Source organism: Eleutherodactylus coqui, chromosome 11 (genome assembly GCF_035609145.1).
Source record: "Eleutherodactylus coqui strain aEleCoq1 chromosome 11, aEleCoq1.hap1, whole genome shotgun sequence".
Lineage (NCBI taxonomy): Eukaryota > Metazoa > Chordata > Amphibia > Anura > Eleutherodactylidae > Eleutherodactylus > Eleutherodactylus coqui.
In genome coordinates this window covers 25,435,141-25,462,616 of record NC_089847.1, presented here as the reverse complement: position 1 = coordinate 25,462,616, position 27,476 = coordinate 25,435,141, and the positions used below count along the sequence as shown (strand labels likewise).

At 45.0% G+C, this 27,476-nt stretch overlaps 1 protein-coding gene across 1 annotated transcript in view; it reads right to left on the bottom strand.

Moving 5' to 3' along the window:
* Positions 1-27,210, bottom strand: part of GALNS (galactosamine (N-acetyl)-6-sulfatase) — a 33,462-nt gene extending 6,252 nt beyond the window's left edge. Inside the window, exons 1-12 of the mRNA XM_066583042.1 lie at positions 27,096-27,210; positions 26,068-26,191; positions 21,526-21,600; positions 20,717-20,819; positions 19,059-19,202; positions 16,324-16,390; positions 15,259-15,386; positions 14,527-14,666; positions 14,349-14,452; positions 8,767-8,903; positions 8,060-8,162; positions 1,854-1,972 (exon numbers count right to left, since the gene is read on the bottom strand). Of these exons, the coding sequence (XP_066439139.1) occupies positions 1,854-1,972; positions 8,060-8,162; positions 8,767-8,903; positions 14,349-14,452; positions 14,527-14,666; positions 15,259-15,386; positions 16,324-16,390; positions 19,059-19,202; positions 20,717-20,819; positions 21,526-21,600; positions 26,068-26,191; positions 27,096-27,194 (1,343 nt within the window). The 5' untranslated portion in view covers positions 27,195-27,210. The remainder of the gene's footprint in view (positions 1-1,853; positions 1,973-8,059; positions 8,163-8,766; positions 8,904-14,348; positions 14,453-14,526; positions 14,667-15,258; positions 15,387-16,323; positions 16,391-19,058; positions 19,203-20,716; positions 20,820-21,525; positions 21,601-26,067; positions 26,192-27,095) is intronic.
* Between the last annotated feature and the right edge of the window lie 266 nt (positions 27,211-27,476).

The following is a 27,476-nucleotide window of genomic DNA, read 5'->3' as shown; positions in this document are numbered from 1 at the left end:
TACCCAGAGCACAGCACCTGTAAGGAATTGCTTTACCTGCACTCACACGGGTACCAAACAGTATTATGCTAGGGAGTGCCGCTCTAACTGTTTGTTTTTATCTAATGAGCCGTAAAACTGGAAGCAGCTTGTTTTCTGGACAGTTTTTCAGCCACTTAAAGTGAATGATGAATGTTTCTATTCACTGGAGATCCAGAAAACAAAAGTTGCAGATATTACATACTTTGCATTAGCTATAATTAAATGAAGCAAAAAAATTAAAAATTCTGCAAGATCTAAAGTTCTCAGTAATGTCTCAAATGAGAAAATGTAGGCGGATATTCATAGACAGCAGATTTGCTGCATAGATGTTCGTGACTGTCCAAAACATCAGCATGGGCATTGCAGAAATCCAGCTAAGGGTGCGGGCAGACGAGCGTAGGCGTATTCACGTTCGCACGAGCGATCGTTTTTCACCAATCACGACCAGAGCTAGAAAGCGTATTTTCGTTTGTTCCTACTTTGCAAACGGTCTTTTCGGCGATCGAATATGCGTTGGCGCGTATTTCGGTCGCATATGTTCCGTTTTTTTTCGAATTGCCGTTTTTACGCGCCGTAAAATCGCCCGTGCGAACGAATACATTCGAAACCATTGGCTCAGATGGTCACGTATATACGTTTGGTCGCAAAAACGCGCCGTTTATGCGCTTGTCTGCCCGCACCCTAATGCTGCAGAAACCTCTCCAATCAGACGTATGGGGAAGCTTTACAATTGCAGAAATTTATGCAACAAATCTTCCAGCATGCGAATCCACCCTAAGGTTGGGTTCACATGGGGTGGATTTGTCGTGGAATTTCCGGGTGGACACCCCGGGCAGCATTTACAGTAGCAGCAAAGTGGATAAGATTTTGAAAATCTCATCCACAAGCTGTGGAAATAATCCGCTGTGGAAATTGATTTGCAGTAATGGATTTAAAGGGGTTGTCCCTTTATTGACAATTAGAGATGAGCGAGCATACTCGCTAAGGACACTTGCTCAATCGAGCATTGTCCTTAGCGAGTATCTCCCCGCTCGGCAGAGAAGGTTCGGCTGCCGGCGCGGGTGAGAGGTGAGGTGCGGCCATGAGCAGGCGGGAGCGGGGGGGAGAGGAGAGAGAGATCTCCTCTCCGTTCCTCCCTGCTCTCCCCCGTCGCTCCCCGCTAGCCGAATCTTTGCTCCCGAGCGGGCAGGTACTCGCTAAGGGCAATGCTTGATCGAGCAATTGCCCTTAGCGAGTATGCTCGCTCAACTCTACTGACAATCCCACATTGGGTTAAAATAATATATTAAAATATCCCTTCTGCCGCTGAGATTCAGCGCTGCACCCCGCTGTGGTCCCAATAGTTGTTGTGATAGGTGATGTCAATGAGAGGCTCAGGATGCGACCGTTTAGGCCAGTAGAACAAGTAGTGACTCTGCTGCTTCTCATTGGCTGTAGCGGTCACCTGAGTTCCTATGACGTCACCTATCACAACAACCACCGGGACCACAGTGGAGCTGCAGCGCTGGATCCCAGTGGCCACGGAGGGGTAAGTATGTTTCAGTTCAATATTTTAACCCATACTGCCCTATTAATGCAGGATTGTCTGGTGACCAGACAACCCCTTTAATTCACAGCATGGCAATTATAGCACCGGGAACTCCTTGGATTTTGGCCAATAGACTTCAATGACATAACATTAGCTGTGAAATTGGAATGTCGATTTTTCATGCATAAAATCTGCACAAAATCAGTACATATCCCCCCCGTGTGAACACCTCCTTATTCTTTCTTCATAGTACAGGAACCTCTATATGTGTTGTAATATTTCAGTAGGACACGACTAAGTTTACCTTATGGGGTACTTTTCTCCGGGGTCTCTTCCCAAGTGGAACAAGAGAGGCTTGATGTACTCTACTTGGTCATGGGTTGTTACGCCAGTAATGTTCTGTCCCGGACAGAAATTAATACCCTGGAACACAATTCACACTGGATTAGACTGATGCTGGGACTATAGGTAGAACTATCAATATTAGTACACAGGCAGATATTCTGAAACTTCCATTACATAGCTTGCATTTCTTAGACCAGTTTCGTAATACGGTCGTGTTCCAGATGATATTACAGCTGTATGTCATCAGTATTTCATCTCTATTTGCTTCTGTATTTGTTGCTGGTTTTATTTTCTACTGACCCGTATTTGCCTAATAGAAAATATAAATTAACCCTATAATGACCAGGCTGTTTTGGTCCTAAAGGACCAGACACTTTATAGGGATTTCACCCATGTGGTGGTTTTACTGCACTATTTTTTTTCTGTCAGCTACCAATTTTGCTGCGTTTTTTTTTCCGTGACATATAGGGCTATTTTTGTAATCATTTTTTTCATAGATTTATTTTTCTGTTCTTTGGTTTTATTGGGGGTAAAAAGCTAAAAAAAAAACCTTAAACTTATAGTTGTATTTTTTTTAATTAGTATATTTGCGATAAACTAAAGTATGGGAATGTATCCCAGAATGGGAAAAATTAAAAACAAACATTCACTGAAAATGGACACATACTTACTAACACAGGAGGGCAAACATGTGTACCACCTCAACATGCAGGCAGACAAAACTGCTAGCGGTAACAGTGACTCTCCCACAGCGGCCCCCAGAGATAATAGTGACCCACTCCACAGCAGCCCCCAGGGATAATAGCGACCTTCCCCATGGTGGCCCCCAGTATGACCGCGTCATCCCAAGGCGGCCCCCAGTATGACCGCGTCATCCCACGGCGGCCCCCAGTATGACAGCGTCATCCCACGGCGGCCCCCAGTATGACAGCATCATCCCACGGCGGCCCCCAGTATGACAGCGTCATCCCACGGCGGCCCCCAGTATGACAGCGTCATCCCACGGCGGCCCCCAGTATGACAGCGTCATCCCACGGCAGCCCCCAGTATAGTACTGACACCCCACGGCGGCCCCCAGTGTAGTACTGACACCCCACAGCGGCCCCCAGTGTAGTACTGACACCCCAAAGCGGCCCCCAGCATGACAGCGACATCCCACAGCGGCCCCAGTGTAGTACTGACACCCCACAGCGGCCCCCAGTGTAATACTGACACCCCAACCCCCCTTCCCCATATACTTACCCCCTCCTCCTCCTCGTGGAAGCTCTGCTCCTCTTCTGCATGGCGTTGCTGCTGGCACTGATCCCAGCACACACTGTGACGTCAGTGTGCTGCCGAACGCCTCCTCCCCCTGCTCTCGCAGAACCATGTAGTAGGAGACGTCGGGGGAGCGTGAAGGAGGATCCCGGAAGCACACTGACGTCTCAGTTTGCGCCGGTATATTAACTTTTTCCACAGTCAGCATTTCCAGCAACCTGATTGGTTGTTTGGGTTGACTGATTCACCAAACAACCAATCAGGTTGCTGGAATTGCTGATTAGGGCAGAAGTGAGGAAGAAAAAGTTAATATGCCGCCGGGATCAGCGCTGCTAGCAGCGCTGAGTGAATGCCGGCAGGGGAGCTGTGGCCCCTGCCAGTATTCACAAATTGTGAGCAGCCGATGGCAGCGTGTGCCAGCAGGGAGGGCCCTGCGTGCCATAGGTTCACCAACACTGATATATATAGTTTCAGATTACAGGGCACATACGACGACAGTTTTGGTTGGCATCTGTTTTGGGTCATTTTTTTTTACGTATATATTTTATTTTATTCTGTAATTTTTATTTTATTTTTTTTTTTACTTCTTTTAGTAACATAACATAGTAACATAGTATGTAAGGCCGAATGAGGACATTGTCCATCTAGTCCAGCCTGTCTATCCTACTGTGTTGATCCAGATGAAGGCAAAAAACCCCAAGGCCAGAAGCCAATTAGCCCTTTTGGGGGAAAAATTCCTTCCCGACTCCCTAATGGCAATCAGACTGTTCCCTGGATCAACCCCTAATAGTTCCTACCTGCCTGTATACCAGGATTGACACTTAACCTAATATTTATATCCTGTAATATCCTTCTTCTCCAGAAAGACATCAAGTCCCCTTTTAAACTCCTCTATCGATTTTGCCATCACCACTTCCTCCGGTAGAGAGTTCCACAGTCTAACTGCTCTTACAGTAAAGAACCCCTTTCTATGTTGGTGATGAAACCTACTTTCCTCTAATCGTAGCGGATGTCCTCTTATTACCTTTGTGGTCCTGGGTGTAAACAGATCACGGGAGAGATCCATGTGTTGTCCCCTCATGTACTTATACATGGTTATTTGGTCGCCTCTTAACCTTCTTTTTTCTAGAGTAAATAGTCCCAATTTGGACAGCCTCTCTGGGTATTCCAGTCCCGTCATTCCATGTATTAGTTTAGTTGCCCTTCTTTGAACCCCTTCAAGCACTGTGACATCTTTCCTGAGCACCGGTGTCCAGAATTGTACGCAGTATTCCATGTGAGGCCTGACAAGTGCCTTATATAGTGGAAGGATAATGTTCTCGTCCTTCGCCCCTATACCTCTTTTAATGCACCCCAAGACTTTATTTGCCTTTGCAGCAGCTGACTGACATTGGTTACTCCAGTTTAGTCTATTATCCACTAATACCCCCAGATCCTTTTCCATATCACTTTTCCCTAGTGGTACCCCAATAAGTGAATATTGGTGACATCCGTTTCTCCTGCCCATGTGCATAGTCTTACATTTTTCAACATTGAACTTCATTTGCCATTTTTCTGCCCAAGCCCCCATCTTATCCAGGTCCGTTTGTAGCCGCACATTGTCCTCCGTTGCATTAATTATATTGTATAATTTTGTGTCATCTGCAAATATTGATATTTTGCTGTGCAGCCCCTCTATCAGGTCATTAATAAATATGTTGAACAGAGTGGGGCCTAATACTGAACCCTGTGGCACCCCGCTAGCGACTGTGGTCCAATCAGAGTACGAACCATTTATTACCACCCTCTGCTTTCTATCGTTGAGCCAATTTTTTAACCACTTACACACGTTTTCGCCCAGTCCGAGCTGCCTCATTTTGTATATTAGCCTATTATGTGGCACGGTGTCAAAGGCTTTAGAGAAGTCCAGATATACAAGATCAATAGATTCTCCCTGGTCCAGCTAAGAGCTTACTTCATCGTAGAAACTGATCAGATTTGTCTGACATGAGCGACCCTTCATGAATCCATGCTGGTGAGGAGTTATTCCCTTAATCTCCTTGAGGTACTCATCGATGGCGTCTCTCAGAATCCCCTCGAAAATTTTTCCCGTTACTGAAGTGAGACTTACTGGCCTGTAGTTACCAGGCTCACTTTTGCTCCCTTTTTTGTAAATTGGAACCACGTTGGCAATGCGCCAGTCCAATGGTACTACTCCGGTCTTGATAGTGTCTAGAAATATTAGGTATAGCGGCCTAGCTATCTCGTCACTTAGTTCCTTTAGTATCCTTGGGTGTAATCCATCTGGGCCCGGTGATTTATCAATTTTAGTTTCCTTTAGACGCTTCCGCACCTCCTCCTGTGTTAGGTATGAGATATTTTGTGAGGGGTTCGTTTTATTCCCCTGCATCTCGTGTGGCATTTCCTTTTCTTTGGTGAACACACTTGAGAAGAAGCTGTTTAGTAGATTTGCTTTCCCTTCGTCATCATCAATGATTTCTCCTGCATTGTTTTTTAAAGGGCCAGCGCTCTCCCTGCAAATCCTTTTGCTGTTTATGTAGTTGAAAAATAGCTTCGGGTTGTTTCTGCTCTCTTTTGCGATCCGTCTTTCTGCTTCCTCCTTGGCAGTTTTGATCGTATCTTTGCATATTTTGTTTTTTTCCCTGTATGATTTTAGCGCTTCTTCGCTGCCTTCTTGCTTTAGTAGTTTGAACGCTTTCTTCTTTTCGTTTATTGCCCCTCGTACCGTCTTGTCGAGCCACATTGGTTTCCTTTTAGCGGAGTTTCTTTTATTTTTAAAGGGAATGAACTGCTCACATGAGGTGATTAGGATCCTTTTGAACTTTTCCCATTTGTCCTCCGTACTGATATTTTTGAGGATGTTGTCCCAATTAATGTTACCGATAGTAGTTCTAAGCTCATCAAATTTTGCTTTACTAAAGTTTAGTTTCTTTGCCACTCCCTGATAAGGCTTCCTATTGATTGAGAGCTGGAAGTTGATTATATTGTGGTCGCTGTTCCCCAAGTGCCCCTCAACCTGCACCCCCCTTATACGTTCCGGTTTGTTAGTTAGTACTAGGTCCAGAATGGCCCTCCCTCTTGTTGGTTCCTGCACAAGTTGGTTCAGGTAATTGTCTTTAATTACTCTCAAGAACTTATCACCCCTGTGAGATTTGCAGGTTTCGTTCTCCCATGTTATATCTGGGTAATTAAAGTCCCCCATGATAATTACTTCGTTTCGTTTTGACACCTCTTCTATCTGCCTTAGTAGTAAGTCTTCAGTAAATATTTTTTTTTACCATCTATGTCCCCCATGACGTCATATAAGACCTCTGGGGGTCATTCACATTTGGGTTTTTGTTTGTTTTTTGATACTTTTCGCTGTAGCTGGGGCATCCATAGGAGCTGCATCCATAAGAGCCAGAGGTACAGGGAAAACATTCCCCTGTAGTGACAATATTTATTAACAGAGCTGATCGGTGTTAATAGGACCCTGCAGCTCTGCTGTAACAGGGGGCACCTGGTGGTCACATGATCGCCGGGTCGCTTAGTGGAAGTAATACTACCACTTTCCCTTTTTAGTACATAGCGACCATTGAGCACTATGTACCCGGGAAAGGAGAAGGGAGAAGTGGTTAAAAACCACATCTCGCTTCTCCTCCAGGTCCTCTGTTGTGACCAACAGCTGAGAACCCGACTTGCTACTGCTTGATTGCAGGAGCAGAGGCTTTAATCCTGCGCCAAACATCTGCTATTGACGGGGATTAAAGCCCAGGACCAAGCGCTGTAAATTTACCACACTTAGTGCTTAACGGCTTAATATAAATATTGAGGCAAATACGGACAAAAGTAGCACATGCTGCATTTTTTTAAATATAACTGTTATAAATTTAGCAATGTGAATAGATACATAGATTTCCATTGGTTCCATATTAGGACTCCTGTACACTTGCGTCTTTCTGGCGCTTTTTTTCGCACGATTGTCAATGGGACTTTCTAATGTTAAAATCGCATTGCAAGTTGGTGTTTTGCAATTTTTGTGCGATGCGTTTTTAACATTTAGAAGTCCCACTGACAATAGCGTGAAAAAAAATGCAAGTGTGCAGGAGCCCTTACGGTCCGTAAAATATGGAGAAGAAGGCTCAGTCAGACAAGCGGATATACGCGCGTTTTTCTGCGTAGAAAAAAAACGCACCACATGTGCAGGCGAAAATCTGCACCTACCTAAGATAGAACAAATGTGTGGCAATCGACGTGGTCGTGCGGATTTTTTCCCTGCACATGCACTGCGTTTTTTTCCGCATGGAAAAACGTGCGAATCTCCGCTTGTCTGACTGAGCCCGATATGGAGTAAAAATATACAGCCCTTGAGTATGTTCACGGGCAGATTTTTGTTGCAGATTAGACATGAAGTCCTCTGCAGATCCACATCTTCTAAGTGTCACATTATTTTTCATGTGAATCCGTGCTGTAATCTATACGACGTACATTTTTTTCCACATGTGGATTTCACATCCACATGCAGCAAAAAAAGTGACATCTCCCCTTGATGCGGATTTCCTGATGCAAACTCCGCACACAGATTTGCCTATTGAAAAATGCTAAAGTCACGTGCAGATGCCTGGTATACAGAAGTGTAAATCCACCACAGAAATCCGCACTCAGCTGTGGATTTCTGACATGGATTTTGAGGCAGAATCCACATGGAAAAATCCACCATCTGAACAGCAGCGCCGTGAATGTGTGCAAGGAAAGTAAGACAGTCGCACATTACTATATGGCTGCTTCCGTGGTCTTTTCCTGACACGATCCCAGTCATACTGTTCATTGGCTCTAAAGATCATTGCCCGCTACTGTTATAATCCCCATTATCTGACTGGCTGTGAGCCACTTACTGTATAGGTAAGAGCATGTGACACTACTACTTACCTGTGACAGTTCTTGCCACGAGTTACTCCAGGTCCAGTAATGAGCTTTATATGGCCCCAACCGGACTGCCATGAGCTCATTGCCACGATAATAGAATATTGGCCTATGGTAGACCGCACAAGAGATAGTTAGTTACAAGTAATAGAGGAATAGATGCTTGGTGTTGCCTCGGTTATTCCGCCCGCAAATGTAGTAAGAAATTGGTACCTAGGTTCCACCATTTCTCTTGTCAACGGGGCGTGTCCTTACACGGTCTTAGACTGACCGGTCAGTGTGTCTTAGTCTATAAAGACCCAAGCCATTGACAAGGGGAATGCCAAATCCTAGTTTACAATTCGTGCATTTCCAGGAGGAGTAACAGAGAAACAACATAACCATAGTCCTGAGAGAAGATGCTTCAGCATTGTTATTTATGTAGAATGCAAGTATTTAGTACAACAGACACATCTGGAGAGCAGATTGGCCTTCCTTAACAACTCACATTATTTAATACAACCTCAGTATATCTGAGGCCAGCTCTCCTAATAAAGAATTTCCATTGCCAAAATATATGCCAGGTGAATATTCTCCAGCACATGTCCGACAGCAACCAATCAGATCATTGCTTTTATTTTTGAACTTGCGTTAGGAAGTAATAACAGCGGGCTGATTGGCTACCAGCTCACGGCTGGGAAGGCTATAGGCTTTGCACTGTGCATGATCCTCACCTCTCAACTTCCTTGCCCTCCAGGATGACAGGTGACAGATCAATGCCATCTATCTGTCTGTCAGCAGGGGGCTCCAGTCCTGCCAGGGCCAAGCTTGTTGTGAACAGATCCATGACGTTGCCCAGCTGGTAGCTCACCTGTATGAAATAAATAGATTCCCAGTTAGGCTGCGGCTACATGGTGGCATGTGCCACACGACACACAGCAGGCTGTGTAATTCTAGTAGCCGCTGTCTGGTATGGTAGTTCACTATACCTTCATCCCCCATTAACCCCTTTTCATCGTCACATTGCAAGAGACATAACTTGCTGACATAGCTGGAGGAGGGCTTGTATTTTCAGATGAGATGTATTATTTAATGGCTCATATAATGTGTTGTAGAACTTCTATTACATTTATTTGGGGAAGGGGTGAGATGGAGAAACCATCCAGAAATTCCGCCATTCCACCTGGAGCACGATTACTGCGATACCAAGTTTATGCAGTTTTATTATTTTTTTTACTACTTTTGCACAATAATAAAAGGCTTTTAAAGAAAACCAATTAACTCTGCATTGTCACATTCCAAGGCACATAACATTTTTTAGTTTTCTGGTAACGCAGCACCGTGAAGGATTGTTTTTTGCAGAGTTGTGGTTTTTACACGTACCATTTTAAATTACATGTGACTTTTGGATTGCTTTTTGTTACGTTGTGCTGCTGAGACCTGTAGTACTAAGGTTTCTAGCAGCACAGCTACACAGGTGGTGAATGATTGAGCTGGCTGGGTGTGGTGACTTCCTGCTAGCCAATCTCCTGGGTATTTGCTCACATATAAACCCTGCTCCTGTCAGTGTCTGACTAGTGTCCAGAGTGAGCAGTCATGTATCCATATGTGTTACAGCTAGGGTTGCCACCTTTGTCATGAAAAAATACCGACCATGGTTAAAGGGGGGTGTGGCTAGGGGCATGGCTTATCGCTGGCCAAACATTTCGTACTGCACATGCACAATGGCCATGGACAGGGGCCATAAAGGATCACACATTGGCAAGCGCGACTAAAGGACTGACTGAGGGACGAACTGACTAAGAGACAAACGGACTATTAGATTGACTGAGCAACGGACAGACTATAGGACTGACTAAAGGACTGATTAACAGGCAGATGGACTACAGGACTAACTGAGGGACAGACGGACTATAGGACTGACTGACTCTCTCTTACACCTGACAAAGCTACTTAGGCAGGACTTCCCACCAGCTGCCCACACAGAGCAGCCCCTCACCCACTGTCACCTGTCCCTGTTGGTCTCTGCAGTAGTAGTTCAAATACTGTACTTAGATTTCCCCCCCTAAGCCCCTTCCATCCCACTTAACCCATTTGCTAATGGCAGTTACACAGGGATGATGGCAGCAGCGGCTATCAGCATCTTACCCAGGAGTCCTAGGCCGTGGAAACATGCAGAGGAAGATTTCTAGTGCACAGTGCAGAGCCGGGATCACACGCTGGAAGTGACGTCACTGCCTCCCGCATGGATGATTGGCTACCCAGCGGTGGCCAATGAAAGCTGGCGCTGGGTTAACCAATCACAGCCATTCAATGACGTCATTGAATGGATGTGATTGGTTAACCCAGCGCCAGCTTCTAATTGGCTGAAGCCGGCGGTGGCTAGCCAATCACAGCATTATCTTTGCTGGAGGCAGGTAATACAATCCCTGCTTCCAGAAAACATTAAAAAATACCTGCCTTTAATAGGACCGGTAAAAAAAAAATACCGGACAGGCCGGTGAGTCACGGGCCGGGTGGCAACCCTAGTTACAGCTTGCTGTGTGTTTGGTTTCTTGCTGGTTCATGTTCGTTTGTACGTTTATTTTCTGTCAGTTTTGTGTCAGTTTGTTCTGCTGAGTTTGTTTGCAATTTCTGCGCTAGGGTTGCCCCTAGGGTCCTCTAGTAGATATGTCTTGCTAGTGTAGGGACTGCAAGACACGAGGGGCCTTGCCAGGGCTTGCAGCTTAAGTTCACTGGCCAATGTACGAACTAACACCTCACTTTTATATTCAGCTTTACCATCAGCTATTAGGGTTTGCATTTTGGCTGCTGTATGCTGTGTTTTTTGTCTCTGTGTGTCCTGTTGTTCTGTCCCTGTCATGTGGCTTTTAAATAAATCCTGTACACGTGGGCGGTTTGGAGGAGCAGCTAGGGCCCAGTTCCAAAGGCCGCTGGACCACCCTTTATTGCGGTGATGTCCCCCCTTAGGTAGGGCCATGTCATCCTCCCTGCAGCACAGGGCCAGTTTGCCTGAAACCCGTGTGCACTCATGTGCGTGCATCTCTCTTGGTCACGATCGTGTGGGCCTCGTGCTTAGTTTGCCCACATGATCGTAACACTTTTATTGCATTTTTTTGGGAGACGAATAGAGAGAAGCGAGCATACTCAGCAAGGCTATATACTCAAGAGAGCATCGCCTATTTCGAGTACCTGCTGGCTCGTCCCTAAAGATTCGGGGGGCCGCAGGGGTTGGCGCGGGGCAGCGAGGGGGAGCGGGGAGGAGAGTGAGAGATCCCTCTCCCTCCCGATCCCCTCCGCAACCCCCTGTGACCCACCCGAATCTTCTGGGACGAGCCAGCAGGTACTCGAAAAAGGCGATGCTCTCGAGTATATCGCCTTACCGAGTATCCTCGCTCATCTCTAGAGGTGAACAAACGAAAATAGCGATTCTGGCATTACTTTTTAAAACAACTTTTACAATGTCCACGAATTGAGAGAAATAAAATATTTTCATTATCTGGGTCATTAGGAACGTAGATATACCTATTAGGTGTTTTTATTTTATCTGTTTAAGAAGGGGTTTTTGTGGGGAAAAATAATTTTTTTAAACTGGATTTTTTTCTTTTAAATTAAACTTTAATGAACTTTTGTCATTGTTTTTTTAGTCTCTAAAGGGGGCTTAAATATGTGATTGTTTGATTGCTAGAATAGTACACTGCATTGCTTATGTAGTACATTCTGTTATGTCTATAACAGCAGCCTATTAGACTCTGCTGGAGACAGGGCTTAATAGGCTGAGTTATATGGCAAACATGGAGGCCTTTGTCATGCTTCTGGCTGCCATGGGAACCCATTGGTACATTGTGATCACATTGCAGGGTGCCGATGGGTGGCAGGATAAGTCTACTACCACTTTAATCTGCTTACATGCTACAGTTGCTATTAATTATGGCACTTAATGCGTTAAATTGCCAGGATCTGAGGTTCCTCACCTCTTGGCTGTCAGGTTTAAAGTCCACTAGTGAAGTTAGTAAAAAAAGTACTGCGATCTCTAATGGGTTAAAGTAAATTTAGAGCTGTAATACCAGGCACAGAAGCTACTACCTTGTTTTCACTTTGAAATATAAGCCCCCCCCCCTGAAAATAAGCCCTAGCTACACTACATGAAAAAAAAACAAGACCTCAAGACCTAGCAGGCGCTGAATGACATCATTGAATGGCTGTGCTTGGTTCATCGAGTGCCGGCTCTGATTGACTGAAGCGGAGTTCATGAACCAATCGCAGCAATCTCTTGCTGGAGGCGGGGTATTCAAGACCCATTACCAGGAAGAGAATGTTCTCTCAGCGCTGAGAACTACATGGAAGACTGCTGGAGACTAGCGAGCAGGACCAGAACGGCGCCTGCTAGGTAAGTATTAAGACACCCCCTGAAAATAAGTCACTGTGCCTTATGTGGGGCAAAAAAATAATATAAGACAGCGTCTTATTTTTGTTTAAACACAGCAGAAGTATGGAGCTGTGCCTGCTAGACACAGCACTGCAAGAATTTTCAAACAGATTAATGAAGGGGTTGCTGAGATTCAGAATCCCATTGATCTTCAGTGGATAGGCCAACAAGTTTACAAGTTTTTAAAGAATCGGATGACCCTTTTAAAACCGCCTTTTTTTTCTAGAAAATACGGAGTCATGGGGCTTCATAGAAATGCATAGTGTCTGCCCAATATCTGCCACTGAACCAGTCCAGGAGTTTTGGAACTTCCCTGCCTCTTTATAACTCATTACATGTTGTCCAGAATCATAAAGATTGCCAGCAGTATGCTCATGTAGGAAAGAATGATTTAGCCATATACAGCTGGTCATGCACGGTTATCAGTAAGACACAGAGGCATTTTCCTTCTGCATTTCACTTCCTTACAGTTAAAGATGCAATAGGAAACCTGATTTTCTGAACCTTTCTGCTACCAGAGGTCAGATCATCGTAAGACAGCAGAAGCGCCCGACAGCCGTCCCAGAGATCATCGCTCCTGTACTTTCATACAAGTGTACAAGAAGTGCCTCAGGGTGTACACCGGGCATGTTAACAATAAACAACCAAAAATTGCCCAGAGGGTAAGAACACTCCCCCCCACACAAACACACTCCCCCTCCCCGAGATGCTCATTAAAATCTAATTTTTAATGACCTAAATGTAAATACCAAGAGACATAGGAATTAACAATACAACCCCCTGCCTAGCAAACCTGGGAGTGTTGAGCCACTTATAATATATATCAGCCAATGCTGCTGCAATCTGCCATATATTGTGCTTTATAGAGCTCTCCTAGAGAGCTGGAAGCTATAGAAGATATCCAGCTGGTCACTTGCCTAAATAATATTGGCAGTTCTGCGTGTTTGAGCTAAAAAAAACCCCTGAAAATCCTCCCAACATGTTTCACCAATTTAGTGGCATCGTCAGGGGTCTGGGGTAACTAGAGGCGCACCCACCTAAATGACAGCTGTTACATAACATGGGGGAGGGATTCTCCCACTTGACTGACCCAGTGAGAGACGCTGCATGCTGGGCGGCTAATGGAGAGAAAGCTAACAATGTAGGACAAGTTCCTAAGCCAACCATACAGAGTGCCTCCCTCATATACAGCTAATCCCAATGTCTGATGACATCATCAGCCCTGTGAATGGCAGTTTGGCCTTTCTGAGCATGCTCAGTGTGTCCCTTCTAGGACTTTGATTTTTTTTTCATTTCCTGTTGTGGTGCATGCTCATTACTATACTTAGCCTGATTTGTCCAGGGCCACAAGATACTATGATGTATAGAGGATGACCAGTTTGCAGGAGTTCATACTTTGAAAAAGCTTTCTCATGGCCACAGTGCTGTGAGAAGGGATTCTACAAGCTCACCATCTAAGGAAAGCCGGGTTTTCTGATTGGGTATTTAAGGCGTTGATGCAGTTCTTATATTAAGTTAAAAGGACAAAAGCATGCTATGCGAATACATTTTTTTTCCAAATGGCAGTACACCCTCCAACATATACCTACGGCTAAAAATGATGTGAGTATGCACAAACGGTGCTGCGGGTGGCACAGACCCTAACGTAGCACTTTCTGAGGGTATCTCGTGGTCTACTGCATCTTCCACTCTTGAGTGTTACTCATGCAGAACAATTCAATGTAGCTGAAGCCCGTGGGGTAATTCTGATGTTTCCCACAGACACCTAGATGAGTCCCTATAATTATTTAAGACAATATAATATATAATGTTGAATACCTTCTAGCCCCAGTGTACATTTCATTAGTAGTTCATAGGCTCTGTGTCTATTTATATGGAACAACTCACCTGACCAGCAGCCAACTGCCCCGGCCACCAGGCGATGCCAGGCACCCTCATACCACCCTCGAATGTTGTCTGCTTCCCACAGAGAAAAGGGGAGTTACTGCCACCTGAAATATATTAAAATAACATAAATTAAAGACGTAACCATTCCACCATTCTGACAAAATCTGTGGTCCATTACCTTGGTGCGGTGCAGAGATGAGCGCAGCTCCGTTGTCAGATGTAAAGAACACAAACGTGTTTTTCGCAATACCCATGTTCTTTAGAAACTCCAAGATCTGCCCTATGCTGAAGTCAATTTCACGGACGGCGTCGCCATATCTAGGGTAGGTAGCATTATAAATCTATATCAGCTTTATATACATGGCTTGTGTCACTATGTAAGATTTAATGGTTTCTTATGTAGAAAAATCATTTTAATCAGTATCTCTTTAAATCCTGACACGCCCCCCCCCCCCCCTCTTTTTTTAACTTGTGATTATTTGGTTGTTCATTGCATTGTAGCGTGTTTTGACAGGCAGTCTATTAGGACGTGCCCCAGGCATGTCGTGAGAGGCAGTCGGTCATGGCGGCACGGGGGGCCTTCAGAAGGAACCCAGGCACCTACGGCAACTGATGAACACCTTGCAGTCTCAATGCGGGGGGCAATTCAGGACCCCGGATCACAAATCCAGACATTTAAATGCCGCTCTCAGAATTTGACAGTTGTGACACCTGTCTGCCATCAGCACTGGGTGGTTGTCAGCTGTCAAAGACAACTGGCATTCGTTGTGTATGGCTCAGCATTGGCTGCCAATTCTACTCCATGCAAACCCTGCATGACCAAGACGTAACTGTACACCTTGGGGTGTGCAGGGGTTAATATTCTATTAGGCTTGGGATACAGAGGCAAAGAACAGGGTACATAGCTTACAATCCTCGGCGACTTGTTCCCAGGAAACGGCTGGAGGCATAGACTGGAGCGTGAGTGGCATCAATAGCCCAGTACATAAAGAACGGCTGCTTGGAAATCCCATACTTGTAAATAAAAGTCGTGGCTTCCTGATGAGAGGATAAAAGTATCAATCGGCAGGAAGTAAAATATATAATACAAAAGCACAGAAGTGTATTAGACACTGTTGTGATTTCGAGTCTTGTTCGTATGAAGTCCCCTACGTATCCCGTTTCTGCTCCATTCTAACTATACATACGTACTAGTCGTCAGGCCCTCTGCTTGTGGCCGGACCACACATCCTTGTAGGCGCATGTTTGAACGTTCGTTTATCAGATCCCTTGTTAATAGGTTAAAAATCGACTGACAAATGAGCTAAACACTCATTAATCGATTGATTACATCTTTTATGTAGCCAGAAAAGTACTCATCGTTCTCGGCAGCATATCTCCGTGTGAACGAGGGATGTGCTCCCCACAAGTGAACGGAGAATGAACTATCATAAGAACAAGTGTAAAACAGGTAAATGAGCGCCAAATTCAATGATTGGTGCTTGTTAATGGCCCGTAACTGGCCGTGTAAAAGGGCCCTAAGGGACCTTGCCCTTGGATTGTCCTTGCTCCTGTCTGTTCCCAGGTCTTCTAGGTTCCACTCTGATTTCTCTTATGCCATGCCTTTTGCATTCCCAAGGGTCCAATGTTTCTTACAGGGAGGACATGGACTTCTAGACTTGATATTTTTCTTCATGTCTACCACAACAGGCATCACCATTGGTGATTACTGACCACTATCAGATGGATATACTGTACATAAGTGCTCTTTTTAGGTCTGGAGAGTAAAGATAGTTGCAGATATCCAACCAATGCCATAATGACAATGGTAGCTCAAGCTATAAATAGTGTTAAGAACGCTGATCTAAGAAACTTAAAAGTAAGCCTATTAATATAAAAATGACCTGATAATTACCATGCATGCAGTTTAACCTTATTCAATTTTTATGCTATGAAACACAAATGTCTTTTCTTAGCAAGGGCCTGAGGTTTGTACCTGTAAGTAGATCTGAGTTAAGTTTGACTCTCCCGTCTTGTGATTAATATAAATGTCTTCATAATATCTAGAGAAAGCAAGAAGCATGTTCATGGTGAGAAACATGGCAAAATAGTTAAAATACTAAGAGCTTGTTCACATCCTAGTAACATAGTGTGTAAGTCCAAAAAAAGACACATGCCCATCCAGTTCAGCCTGGATCAATGATGTAGAGGCCAATTTTTCCCATTTATGGCAAAATTCCTTCCGATCTCCAATCTGACAATCAAAATAACCCCCGGAACACAGACCCTCCTGAGTAATCAGTGATATAATAAGTAAGGGTGCATTCACACAAGCCTGTGCGTACAAAACCGCTCACCAACATAGCTGCACAAACACGCTACAGCTGGCCCCATTGAAAGCAATGGGCTGCCTGCAACCCCTGCAGTCATTTTTGGGAAAATGCTTGAAATAAGCTGTTCCCTGAAAATCATCCCTGGTTGGTGTAAAAAAAAAAAAGAAAAAAAAAAAATATATATAATTTTATATCACACTCACCTCTCTGGCGCTGCTGTGTAAATATTCCCCACCAGGGAGTGCCCTTGTCACTGAATTGTGTGACAGCACTGTCACAGTGTTCAGTGACAAGGGGACTCCCCACGGTGAGTAAATAATCCCCTGCCACCACTGTGACAGAGGATCGCGATGTTCTCCCATTGCTTTCAATGGGATCGGCGCTTCTGCAGTCCCATTAAAAAGCAATGGGCTGCCGGCAAGCCCTGCAGGAATTTTTCGGGGAAGGGCTCTAAATATAAGCCCTTCCCTGAAAATCATCCCTATAATGTGTTAAAAATAAAAAAAATATATATACTCACTTCTCTGCAGCTGCTGGGGCTCAGGCATGCCTAGCCTGTCTTCTCCCTGCATTGCTCTGAATCTCTTTCAGCAGACAGGAATTTAAATTCACCGCCTGCTGATTGGGCTGTATCTGACTGGCTAAGTGCTCAGCCAATCACAGGCAGCGCTCAGCCATTCATTATATGACAGCTGAGCACTGCCTGTGATTGGTCACAGCACCCAGCCAATCACAGGCAGCACTTGGCCATTCATTGAATTCAATGTGACAACTGTGACAGGGGATTCTTTACTCCCGACGGGGATGAAGAAATCCTCTGTTACAGCTGTGGTAGGGGATTCTTCACTTCCCGCGGGGAGTCCCCTTGTCACTGAACACAGTGACAGTGCTGTCACAGTGTTCAGTGACAAGGGGACTCCCTGCTGGGGAATATTAACATTAATCACGGTCTTATGGTGCACACCTGTCCTATTTTTTGCAGGTACGCGCGTTTGCATGCCTGTAAAACACGAACATGTCAACACACGATAGGGAACGAATGGTTCTAATAGGCGAATGGTTTTGTGCGCACCTATGTAGGCACACGCTCGTCTGAAAGCACCCTATCGTTTAAGAAAGGTGTCCAGGCCCCTCTTAAACTCTTATCGAATTTGCCATCCCTATCAGCGATTATGTTTTTCCGTTTTGTCAGAGGAGCAAGAAAATGAAAAAAAAAAAAAATAGACGAAAGTGTTCCTTTTTACTTCCCGTCGATTTCAGTGAGATTTTCTGCACTTCACTTATGCTCAGTTCAGTTCTCTTCCATTTCCTTTCTGTTTTTTAACTAGAAAAATAGCACAAACTGGAGCGCTTTTAAAGGGGGTGTTCCAGTCAGTAGATAAAATTACAAGTTTTCATGACTGGTTCGGTGGGAGTCCGACCCCAATTTTACAGTTCACGATTAGAGATGAGCGAACATGCTCCAACGAGTATCGCTTTTTTTGAGTAACTGCCTACTTGGGCGAAAAGATTTAGGGGGCGCCGGGGGTGAGCGGGGTGTTGCGGGGGGGAGCGAGAGAGAGAGCTCCCCCTCCCCTGTTCCGCCCTGTTACCCCCCGCTCCACCCCGCCGCCCCCCAAATCTTTTCGCCCGAATGGGCAGTTACTCGAAAAAAGTGATGCTCGTTCGAGTAATTGCTCTAAACGAGCACGTTCGCTCATCTCTATTCAAGATCCCTTCCCCTATTTCTGTAATGTAATGGGCCGTTGATCGAACATGCATGATAGCGGCTCTATTAATTTCAATGACGAAGACAGATAGATGTTCATCAGCCCCACTGAATTGAATGCTATGGTACCGGTGGGGGTCTGAGCGGTCAGAGCCCAACCAATCTATTAGTTTTCACCCATCCAGTGGATGGATGAAAACTTGTAATTTTATCCACTGACTGGAATACCCCTTTAGTGGATCAGTTTTTAAATAAGCATGCAAAGAAGAAAAGAAAGATAAAAATGCATTCATTCAAAATGGAAAGCAAAACACTGATGTGAATGAGCCCTAAGAGATATTTATTACAACGCTGATATTCATTTTTAAAGGAACTTTCAAACTCCCGCCAATATGTTGGTTACTTTCTATAGCTACTCTCCGCTGTGGCCAACATAAGAGGGTCCTGAATGAGGGACCACCTCCATTAACTTTAAATCCTCTAAGGGTGCCCAAATGCACTGCGGATTCCACAGTAACCACATGCAAATTATCGCTAATTGCTAAGCGGCACCTGGTATTGTTTCAATTGGCAAATCCAAATGCAGCCCAGTAATTAGCAGTGATCTGCATGCGGTTACCACGGAGCCTTCATATTGTGTACAGGCACAATGATGGGGTTTTTGAAAATGGGCTTGTGGATATATATTACCTTCCAATCATCTCCCAGTCTCTGTACACGGGTATATTTGGTCGTTCTTTGTTATCATAAGGTCCAAAATGACAGTTTGGAGAACCAAACCATTCATCAAAACCGCGGTTCAGCGGGTGATATTTATTTCTGTGCCCCAAATGCCTGCAAGAACAAGAAATGTGTTATTTAGTAAATATAAAGTTCCCGGATGTTACATTTATGAATGGGAATGTTGTACTGTACGAGGGATTGTGAATCAAATGTTATGATACATAATTATTAAGAGGAGTTACTTCCAGGGAATGTTCTTAAAAGGGTTGTACCCGAGGATAGGGGATAACTTGCTGATCGGTGGGGGTCTCACTGCTGAGACTCCCATCAGTCCTGAGAATGAAGGCCCCATGTCCCCCTCTACCTGTGACTGTGGAGGGTGGGTCATTTCTTCAACCCACAGTGATTGAAGCATTAGTTGCGCATGCTCAGTCAGCACTTCATTAGTTTTAAGGGAGGTGATGGAAATACATGTGCGCTTGCCACTCAGCCACCTATGCAGTCCTGTTGAAAATGAATGAAGCTGCAGCACACTTGTGCGACCGTTGCTCTATTCAGCCTCCTCCTCACTGTGAGGGCTGCAGTGAGCTCACAGAGGGGTGGATGGTGGACACAATACCCCCATTCTCGGGATCAGTGGGGGATCTCGGCAAAGAAAACTTCCTATGATCAGCAAGTTTTTCCCTATCCCTTTGTCAAAATTCTCTGCTAGGGTGTGTTGAGATTACCGAGGTTGATACTTATATTGGACCCCTTTATTAGCTACAGCTGCAAGTTTTATCAAGTGCAACTGTTGTTTAGGGAATCTCCCATGGTCACTGTAATTAATGTATAGGATCCACTCATATTAAGCAATTTCAGTTAAAGGAATTTTCCTATCTTATAAAGTGACCGCATATTGCTAGGATATGCCATCACTTAATGATCAGTGGAAGACCAACCTCTAGGGTTCCAATTTAACCTGAGAATGTTACTGCTAGCATATTCCATCACTTAATGATTGGTCAGCATGCTCCTGTTAAAGTAATCACTTAATTTAGGTGATACTCAAAGGGTAGCATTATCAATCAGGTATGCCTAGCTATATATAGATGATGCATCAGTGAAGAGAACAATGAGAAACAATCAAGTGATGTTTCCAAGCTCTTCTGTTTTATTGTTCCAATGCAAACGGTTATATAATGCGGCAACCCCCATTGGGTTAACAATTCAAAGTCTACAGCATGTGTGATACTTCTCTCTTAGTAAAACATTACAAAGGTTAATTATGACAAAGGTTCGCACTCAGCGTCTGAGAGCCTGTTAGTAAAACAACAATACTTGCCTTTTGCACCAAGTACAAATGTTATGCACACGCCACAACTGAATAAAATACAATTCAATACTTTCACACTCTACTGATCCTGAGCACTACGTCGCCTAAGATTTACAATGGCAGTGCATTTGAATGGGGGCATGCTGCAGTACCTGCACAGGGGTTGGTTCGGATGCAGTGCTACACCAGCTCCTCATGATCCTTCATTCTCAGGACATGTGCAGCCCCAGAGGGCTGACTCCTACAAATATTAAAGCAATGGCATATCCTAGCGATTCGGCAACCTATGCAAGACCTAATGAAATTTTACCATTTGCCGATAATTTTATTGATGTAGCCGGCCTTTTTCAGCAGCTCTGGTAGTAGCACCTCAGAATCGGGAATCCCACCCACTATCTCTTGTGGTGTGTACGCTGTGAATAGGAGAACTTAATTAACATTTACACATTTCCACCTTGTCATTGGCATTACACCAGTAGATGGCTTGTGCCACTTCTGAAAATTACAATTTGCTGCATTTCTAAATAGCTTTTTATGAGACGGCATATATTCTTGTGTTTACCGGGGATATGTTGCTGACAATAGTGAAAGTGTATGGGGGATGTACGATTGTGTAAACGATCGTTGGTCTCCCTTACAGGCAACCTGTAACCAGCCCGAACTACGGACAGAATGATCCAGGACATATATGCCCATTCTGACCATGTATGTTTTATTCTGAAACGCTGCCGCTTTCAGAAAAAGAAAACCTACTTGAACTTTGACTTGGAGCCCTTGAGTCAAAGAGGCGGTCTGCACCGGGCTCCACCCATCAATATCATCAAGACAAACTGCCCTCTCTCTAGACATAAGTAGGAAGACGAGCTGTCAATCTTGAACACACGGGCTGGGAGAGCCCAGTGTGGTCCGCCTCGATGACTTGAAAGCTCCAAGAGTCAAACTTCAAAGTATGTTATTACTATAACTCATACATGGGCCAAACGGGCATATCTGACCTGGGTTCATGCTGCCTTTTATTCCGACAGCATAAACTCGGTGACAGGTTTACTTAAAACTTGTATACAAAAATATTCAGACATAATACAGCAGCCTACAGCAACCAATGAAAATTGTTCTTACCATTCCTAGCATGGGCATTTGTAGTATAAAAACCGTTCCGTATCGGAAGACGTCCACTTAGTAATGACGCTCTGGCTACATAATAAAAAGGAATAATAATATTTAAATGCAATTGTTTGTGTGAAGACAGACACCGGATATGTGGCTAGTAAGTAAATAGAAATATCCATAGAAATAAAAAAACCAACTCTGCAGAACACGTCCTGTTATGTGCTATACACTCATTATCAAAACCGTCCCTCCCCTAGAAGTTGTTGAAATGTAATGAAAAAGAAGAATTTATTGCGGAAAACTGACTTCTTGACGGGATCTAGTACCCTGTTTTACCGCCTCTATCTTGGATACAAGATGTGATACAGGTGGGCATGCAGCCTCTAGTACCCCGTTTTACCGCCTCTAGTTTGGATACAAAATGTGATACAGGCGGGCATGGAGGCTCTAGTACCCTGATGTACAGCCTCTAGCTTGGATACAAGATGTGATACGGGTGGGCATGGAGGCTCTAGTACCCCGTTTTACCACCTCTAGCTTGGATACAAGATGTGATACAGGCGGGCATGGAGGCTCTAGTACCGCGTTGTACCGCCTGTAGCTTGGATACAAGGTGTGATATGGCTGGGCATGCAGGCTCTAGTACCCTGTTGTACTGCCTCTAGCTTGGATACAAGATGTGATATTGACAGGCACAAAGGCTCTAGTACTCTGTTGTACTGCTTTTAGCTTGCATATAAGATGTTATACAGGGCACATGGAGGATCTAGTACCCTGTTGGGCTGCCTATAGCTTGGATACAAGATGTGATAGAGGCTGGCAAGGAGGCTCAAATACCTTGTTGGGCCGCCTCTAGCTTGGATACAAGGTGTGATACAGATGGTCATGGAGGCACACAGGTTCTGTATGGTATCTTGCAGCATATCGCTCCACATTTGCTGTAATTGAGCTTCTAGATCATGCAAACCCGTAGGCTGTTGAAGTTGGCGTCCCAGATGGTCCCATACATGTTCTACTGGCATTAAATCTGGCAAGCGGCAGGTCACGGAAGTGTGACAATATTGTTGAGGCATTCTTGTGACACCCTTGTGTGTGCGACCAAGCATTATCGTGCTGTAAAATGCCTCTTGGAAGCCCCGCTGTTAGGTTCTGCTCCTGGGACCTATAGTTCTGATGTTCCAGGAGCACACTGCCACAGGTGTGGAATAATTGAGTTGGCCATGTGTGGATTTCTCCAGCCAGCCAATCCCCCCACTGGTTTGTTGCACATATATACTATCCCCTCTGGCTAGCCTCATTTCCAAATAACCTGGTGTTTGCAGTAATGGATGATGTTGTGTAGGTGTGAACATTGCCGTGCTGTGTGTCTGTGCAGGTGGCTGGACATGTGGTGTAAACAATTCTGTTCAGAGTATATAGTGTTCTGTGTTCTATGCAGTCCCTCATGTGTTGGTGTATACTGTGTACTGTCCTGCTTGGATTGTTGCCATCTAGGGTGCGGTTGGTCCTTAGCTTCCAGCATGGGGCCATCCCTGTTGGGACAATCACCCTGCTTGCAGGAAAGATTCTTAGGTAAGTTGTCTTGTGAGAATAGGGATCCACAATACAACAAGGCCCCTTGTCACAGGCCAGTGGGCTTAAGTGTCTTGGCCAAGACACGAACCAATACCTTATACGTTCTGTAGTAATTCCATCTATGTATGCATGCTGGTATGCTTGGTGAGTGTTTCGGGTGTTTGTCAGTCATGGTTTATGTCTGTCCACAATTTCCATTTGCAGCTTTTGGTTCAGTTGGAGGTGTAGTTGGAGCAGATTGGAATCTCTACCCTGGGTGAAAGCTTTCCACAGTCAGTTAAGTGCTGGCTTTCTTTCATTTTGCTTTTGTTAGCCTTTACACAATCTCTTTGCAGTGTTTAAGTGCATTTCTCTAGGTGCCTTATCAGGAACAGTCAGGTCCTAGGTGAAGACCGTGGGGCCGTCCTTATCAGGACACTTAACCCGCTTTTAGGCAGGGGTTCCCCATTTCCCTGATTTGTAAAGGAACAGGTTTCTCCATCTAATTGTGCCTGGAGTTGTGTAGTCTGTTTCAGCATAGTATTGTGTGTGTTTTTTGCGTTTCCGTGTGCACGCCACCATGCATCTGTGCTGGGAGTAGTGCTCTTGTGCCACATAGACATGACACCTGCCATGAGAGGCAACACATGCGACTGCAGGATGTCCTGAACATATCGCTGCGTTGTCATTGTCCCTCGTACCACTACTATTGGTGATCAACTGTCATGTGCAATGGCCCCCCAGACCATCACACCAGCAGTGGGGTCAGTGTGCCACCCCACAGCAAGGGCAGGATTGAGAGGCTCACCCCTAGGTCTCTAGACACAAACACGGCAGTCATCAGTTCCCAAACTTAACCCGGGATCATCACTGAAGAAAACCCAATTCCACTCTGTAGCAGTCCAGTTTGGTCATTCATAACACCACTGCAAACTGAGGAGACGGTGGGTGTCAAAGGCCATACACATAATGGCCACCGTGAGACCAAATGTCCTTCAGCCAAGCGCCTGAAAAAGGTTCCGACAGACACAGGGGCCTGTAATGATGGTGTCATCTGGCTCTGCATGGGCGGGCAACTAAACAGTTAGAGCTGCTTGTGTCTGTCAGGCAGTCAAACAACTCTCTCTACTGCTGGTCTGTCAAGGGTGTTCTGAGCCCAGTTGCCTTGTGTGTGAGCTCTCACACCTCCACTGGTCCCAACACCTCTTAACAGTGTGATCAGAACGGCCGAGGTGGAGAGCAATTTCTTGATACAACCATCCAGCTTCTTGTAGTCCAATAATGCGCCCCCTCTCAGACTCTGGTAACGGGGTGAAATCTCTTCTGTGCGTTGTAGAGGTGTCTAGTGGTCAACAAGCTCTACATAAGCGGAAGAAGAGGTCACTACACACAAGGAGCCTCCGAGAGCCTTTATAGGGCCTATGTTGGCAAGACCATTCATCTAATCACACCACAACTCTAATCATTTGCATATCTGCCTATGATGTAACAGTATGCCACATTTTGCAGCAAAACGAGAACTTCTTCTGGCGACGGAATTTTTTTTTTTAACAAAGAGTGTATATATTTGTCACCTATAACTGTCCTAAGAGACCTTGCACAATTGTGCTGCCCTTATCTACACTACACAGACATCCACAATATGAGTTCACAAGCTGATAGCATTATCATAATTTTATTCAGCATCAGTGCTGACCTTAGGTTAGATGGCACATTGTGTGGAACTTTTTTGGTGCCCCCCCCCCTCCCCCCAAATCATAAGAAACAAATGATATATATTGCTCTCATACGCAAACTGCCTGTATTCTACTCGTGCAGAAAGCAGCGTAATAGCAGCATACCAACACTGGAACAGCTCAGCAAATAAATACAGTACCAGAACAAAGATCATAACATAAATACAACACCAGTACCAAGATCATAACATAACTACAGCCCCAGAATCAAGCTTATTTCATAAATCCAACCCCAGAATCAAGCTCATAACATAAATACAGCCCCAGACTCAAATGCATAACATAAATACAGCAATAACCAACCTCAGTACAAAGATACAATACCAGAACCAAGCTCATAACATAAATACAGTAGCAGAACTGAGCAATTGTGTTATGGGGGTGCCAATAAGCTGAAAATGGTGCCTTGGAACATCAGAGGGAAGGAAGTAGAGCCAGGAGGAGGAGGATTGTGTAGCTCCACCAGATGCTGTCACAGAGAAAAAAAACATCATCTGGCCAGGTGGACCTAGGGGGGATCAATCGTCTCCAGTCTACATCTGGTGTCTCCCCTATAATCTGATGGCCGGTGCCCTTTGCAACCACATGGGTCACATGTAGCGAAGGTCGTCCATGTTCAGTATGTACAGTAAATGATATGCACATACCTAAGTCTACATCTATTGCATCTTTATACAGAAATTTACTAGATTATGAGGGATATTTATAAAAGCCATTGACCCCTTAATCCGTATTTGGGGGAATAATCACCCCAACCCCAGCAGCCATTTCACCCTGACCAGCACAAAATTGTATTACAGCTTTTAGGCCTCCAACACATTTGCAATGTGCCTGAGCTGCACCCAACTTGCATTGTCCACCACACAGACACCTATCCTTGTGCTGTCCGATATATGGACTGCCTGCATATTAATATGTATTTACATATTCTAATTGTCATCCGTGATACAGACAAGAATAGGACATGCAATGAGTTTTTTTTCACGTAGTCCGTGCCGGCTCATTGAATATTATGGGTCCGTATGCCATCCTTGTGTTGTCCGTTTTTCTCACATGCAATGCATAGATGAAAAACCTCTAGTGTCCATGGGCGGGAGCCTGCATCGGAATCCGACCCTACCCACATCCAAGGACTCTACTTACCTGTCCAGGTCTTCTTTTCTCTGTACTGCAGATGTGTGTGGGAGTGCCAGCCGGCGAACATGGCCAGTACTTTTTTTTTTTCCCAAACTTCTGTTTTCCTGTGGATTCAATTACTTACATGGGGAGCACAGTGGGTTGGCTGTGTAAAAATCTGGGAAAAGAATGCCTTCCGACGCCATCCGATCCAGATTAGGGGTCTCTTTGGAGGGTTCTCCGAAAACGCCAAGATCTCCCCATCCCATCTATAGGGAAAAAAAACAAATTTACAAGTTTTAGCAAATTATCCTTATTTGCATAGTGATAATTATGGATGCTAGGATTATTTGGGTACTCTGTGACTTATACCTCTTGTTGATGGTTTAGCCTTAGAATAAGTCATCAATAGTTGATCAGTGGCGGACTACTACCTGGGACCGCCGGCGATCAGCTGATCTCAGCCCCTGCACTCGAGCCAGATACTGACCGCTCCGTCCTCATTGTGGTCGGAGCCGGAAGTGTAATAGAAAGCATTGATTTCCATGGGAGCTATGCCTTCTATTACACTTCCGGCTCTGAACAGAATGTGAATGGAACTGTCTACTTCCAGCTCAGAGTGTGGGGACTGAACCGTGATCAGCTGATCACCAGGGGTCCCAGACGGAGGATCCCTGTCGATCAACTTTTGATGACTTTTCCTGAGGCTAGTACTGGGTAAAAGTCCCAGAATACCTCTTTAATGCTCCGCAACGACTACTTATAGCACAAATCATGAGTTACTGGGTTCCCACAGGGGGTAGGAATTGCGGGCAACCCCCAGCAACCGTAAGAATTCCAACTCCCCCCTTTTGGAGAAACACAGAGATTACAGTTTTACCAAAAGTCGCCATGGAGTGCTGATCTAAATCATGACAATGAATAGTCTAACTTGTCCCTATGGAAAACTTGTATCACAAAGTGGTCTATGAACCGCTCTAATAGTGCAATAAGCAGTTAAGGAAGGAAGTCCCAATCTACATACTGCATCAGATATTAAATAAGCGGAGTGCAAGCAACTACCAGCAGCAAATCTGCAGCGCTCTGCAGCCCAAAAAGCCAAGCCTCAACTTTTTGCACTTCTATATGATTGCATTCTGTATAAAGCGTGCCCCAGCCGCCCTCCGTTCTCACATCGTCCATCAGCAGCAGGATAATGTTGGGTTGAGTCCCATTCATCGCCAGGACCGCTCTGAAAAGACATAGAACCACCAGAGAGAATACAGGAAACATGACTGCCGGTAGAAAGGCAGCAGCTGCTGGCAACTGGGGGGTTAAAGCTGCACTCATGTGACCAGTGACAGCAGTGGGAGGTTTGAAGCCATGTGGTTTGCTGCGGCTGGCGATGGGTTGTCTCCTATGCCTTTCCATGTGGGGGATTAACTCCTTAAAGGCCAGATGCAGTAAATATGCATTATACTATGAAGCACTAACCCTAAAGTGAGCAGACAGCAGCCTCAGGCCTCCTTCACACGAGCGTATGCATATTTGCACTGTGCATTTGTGGAATGAACA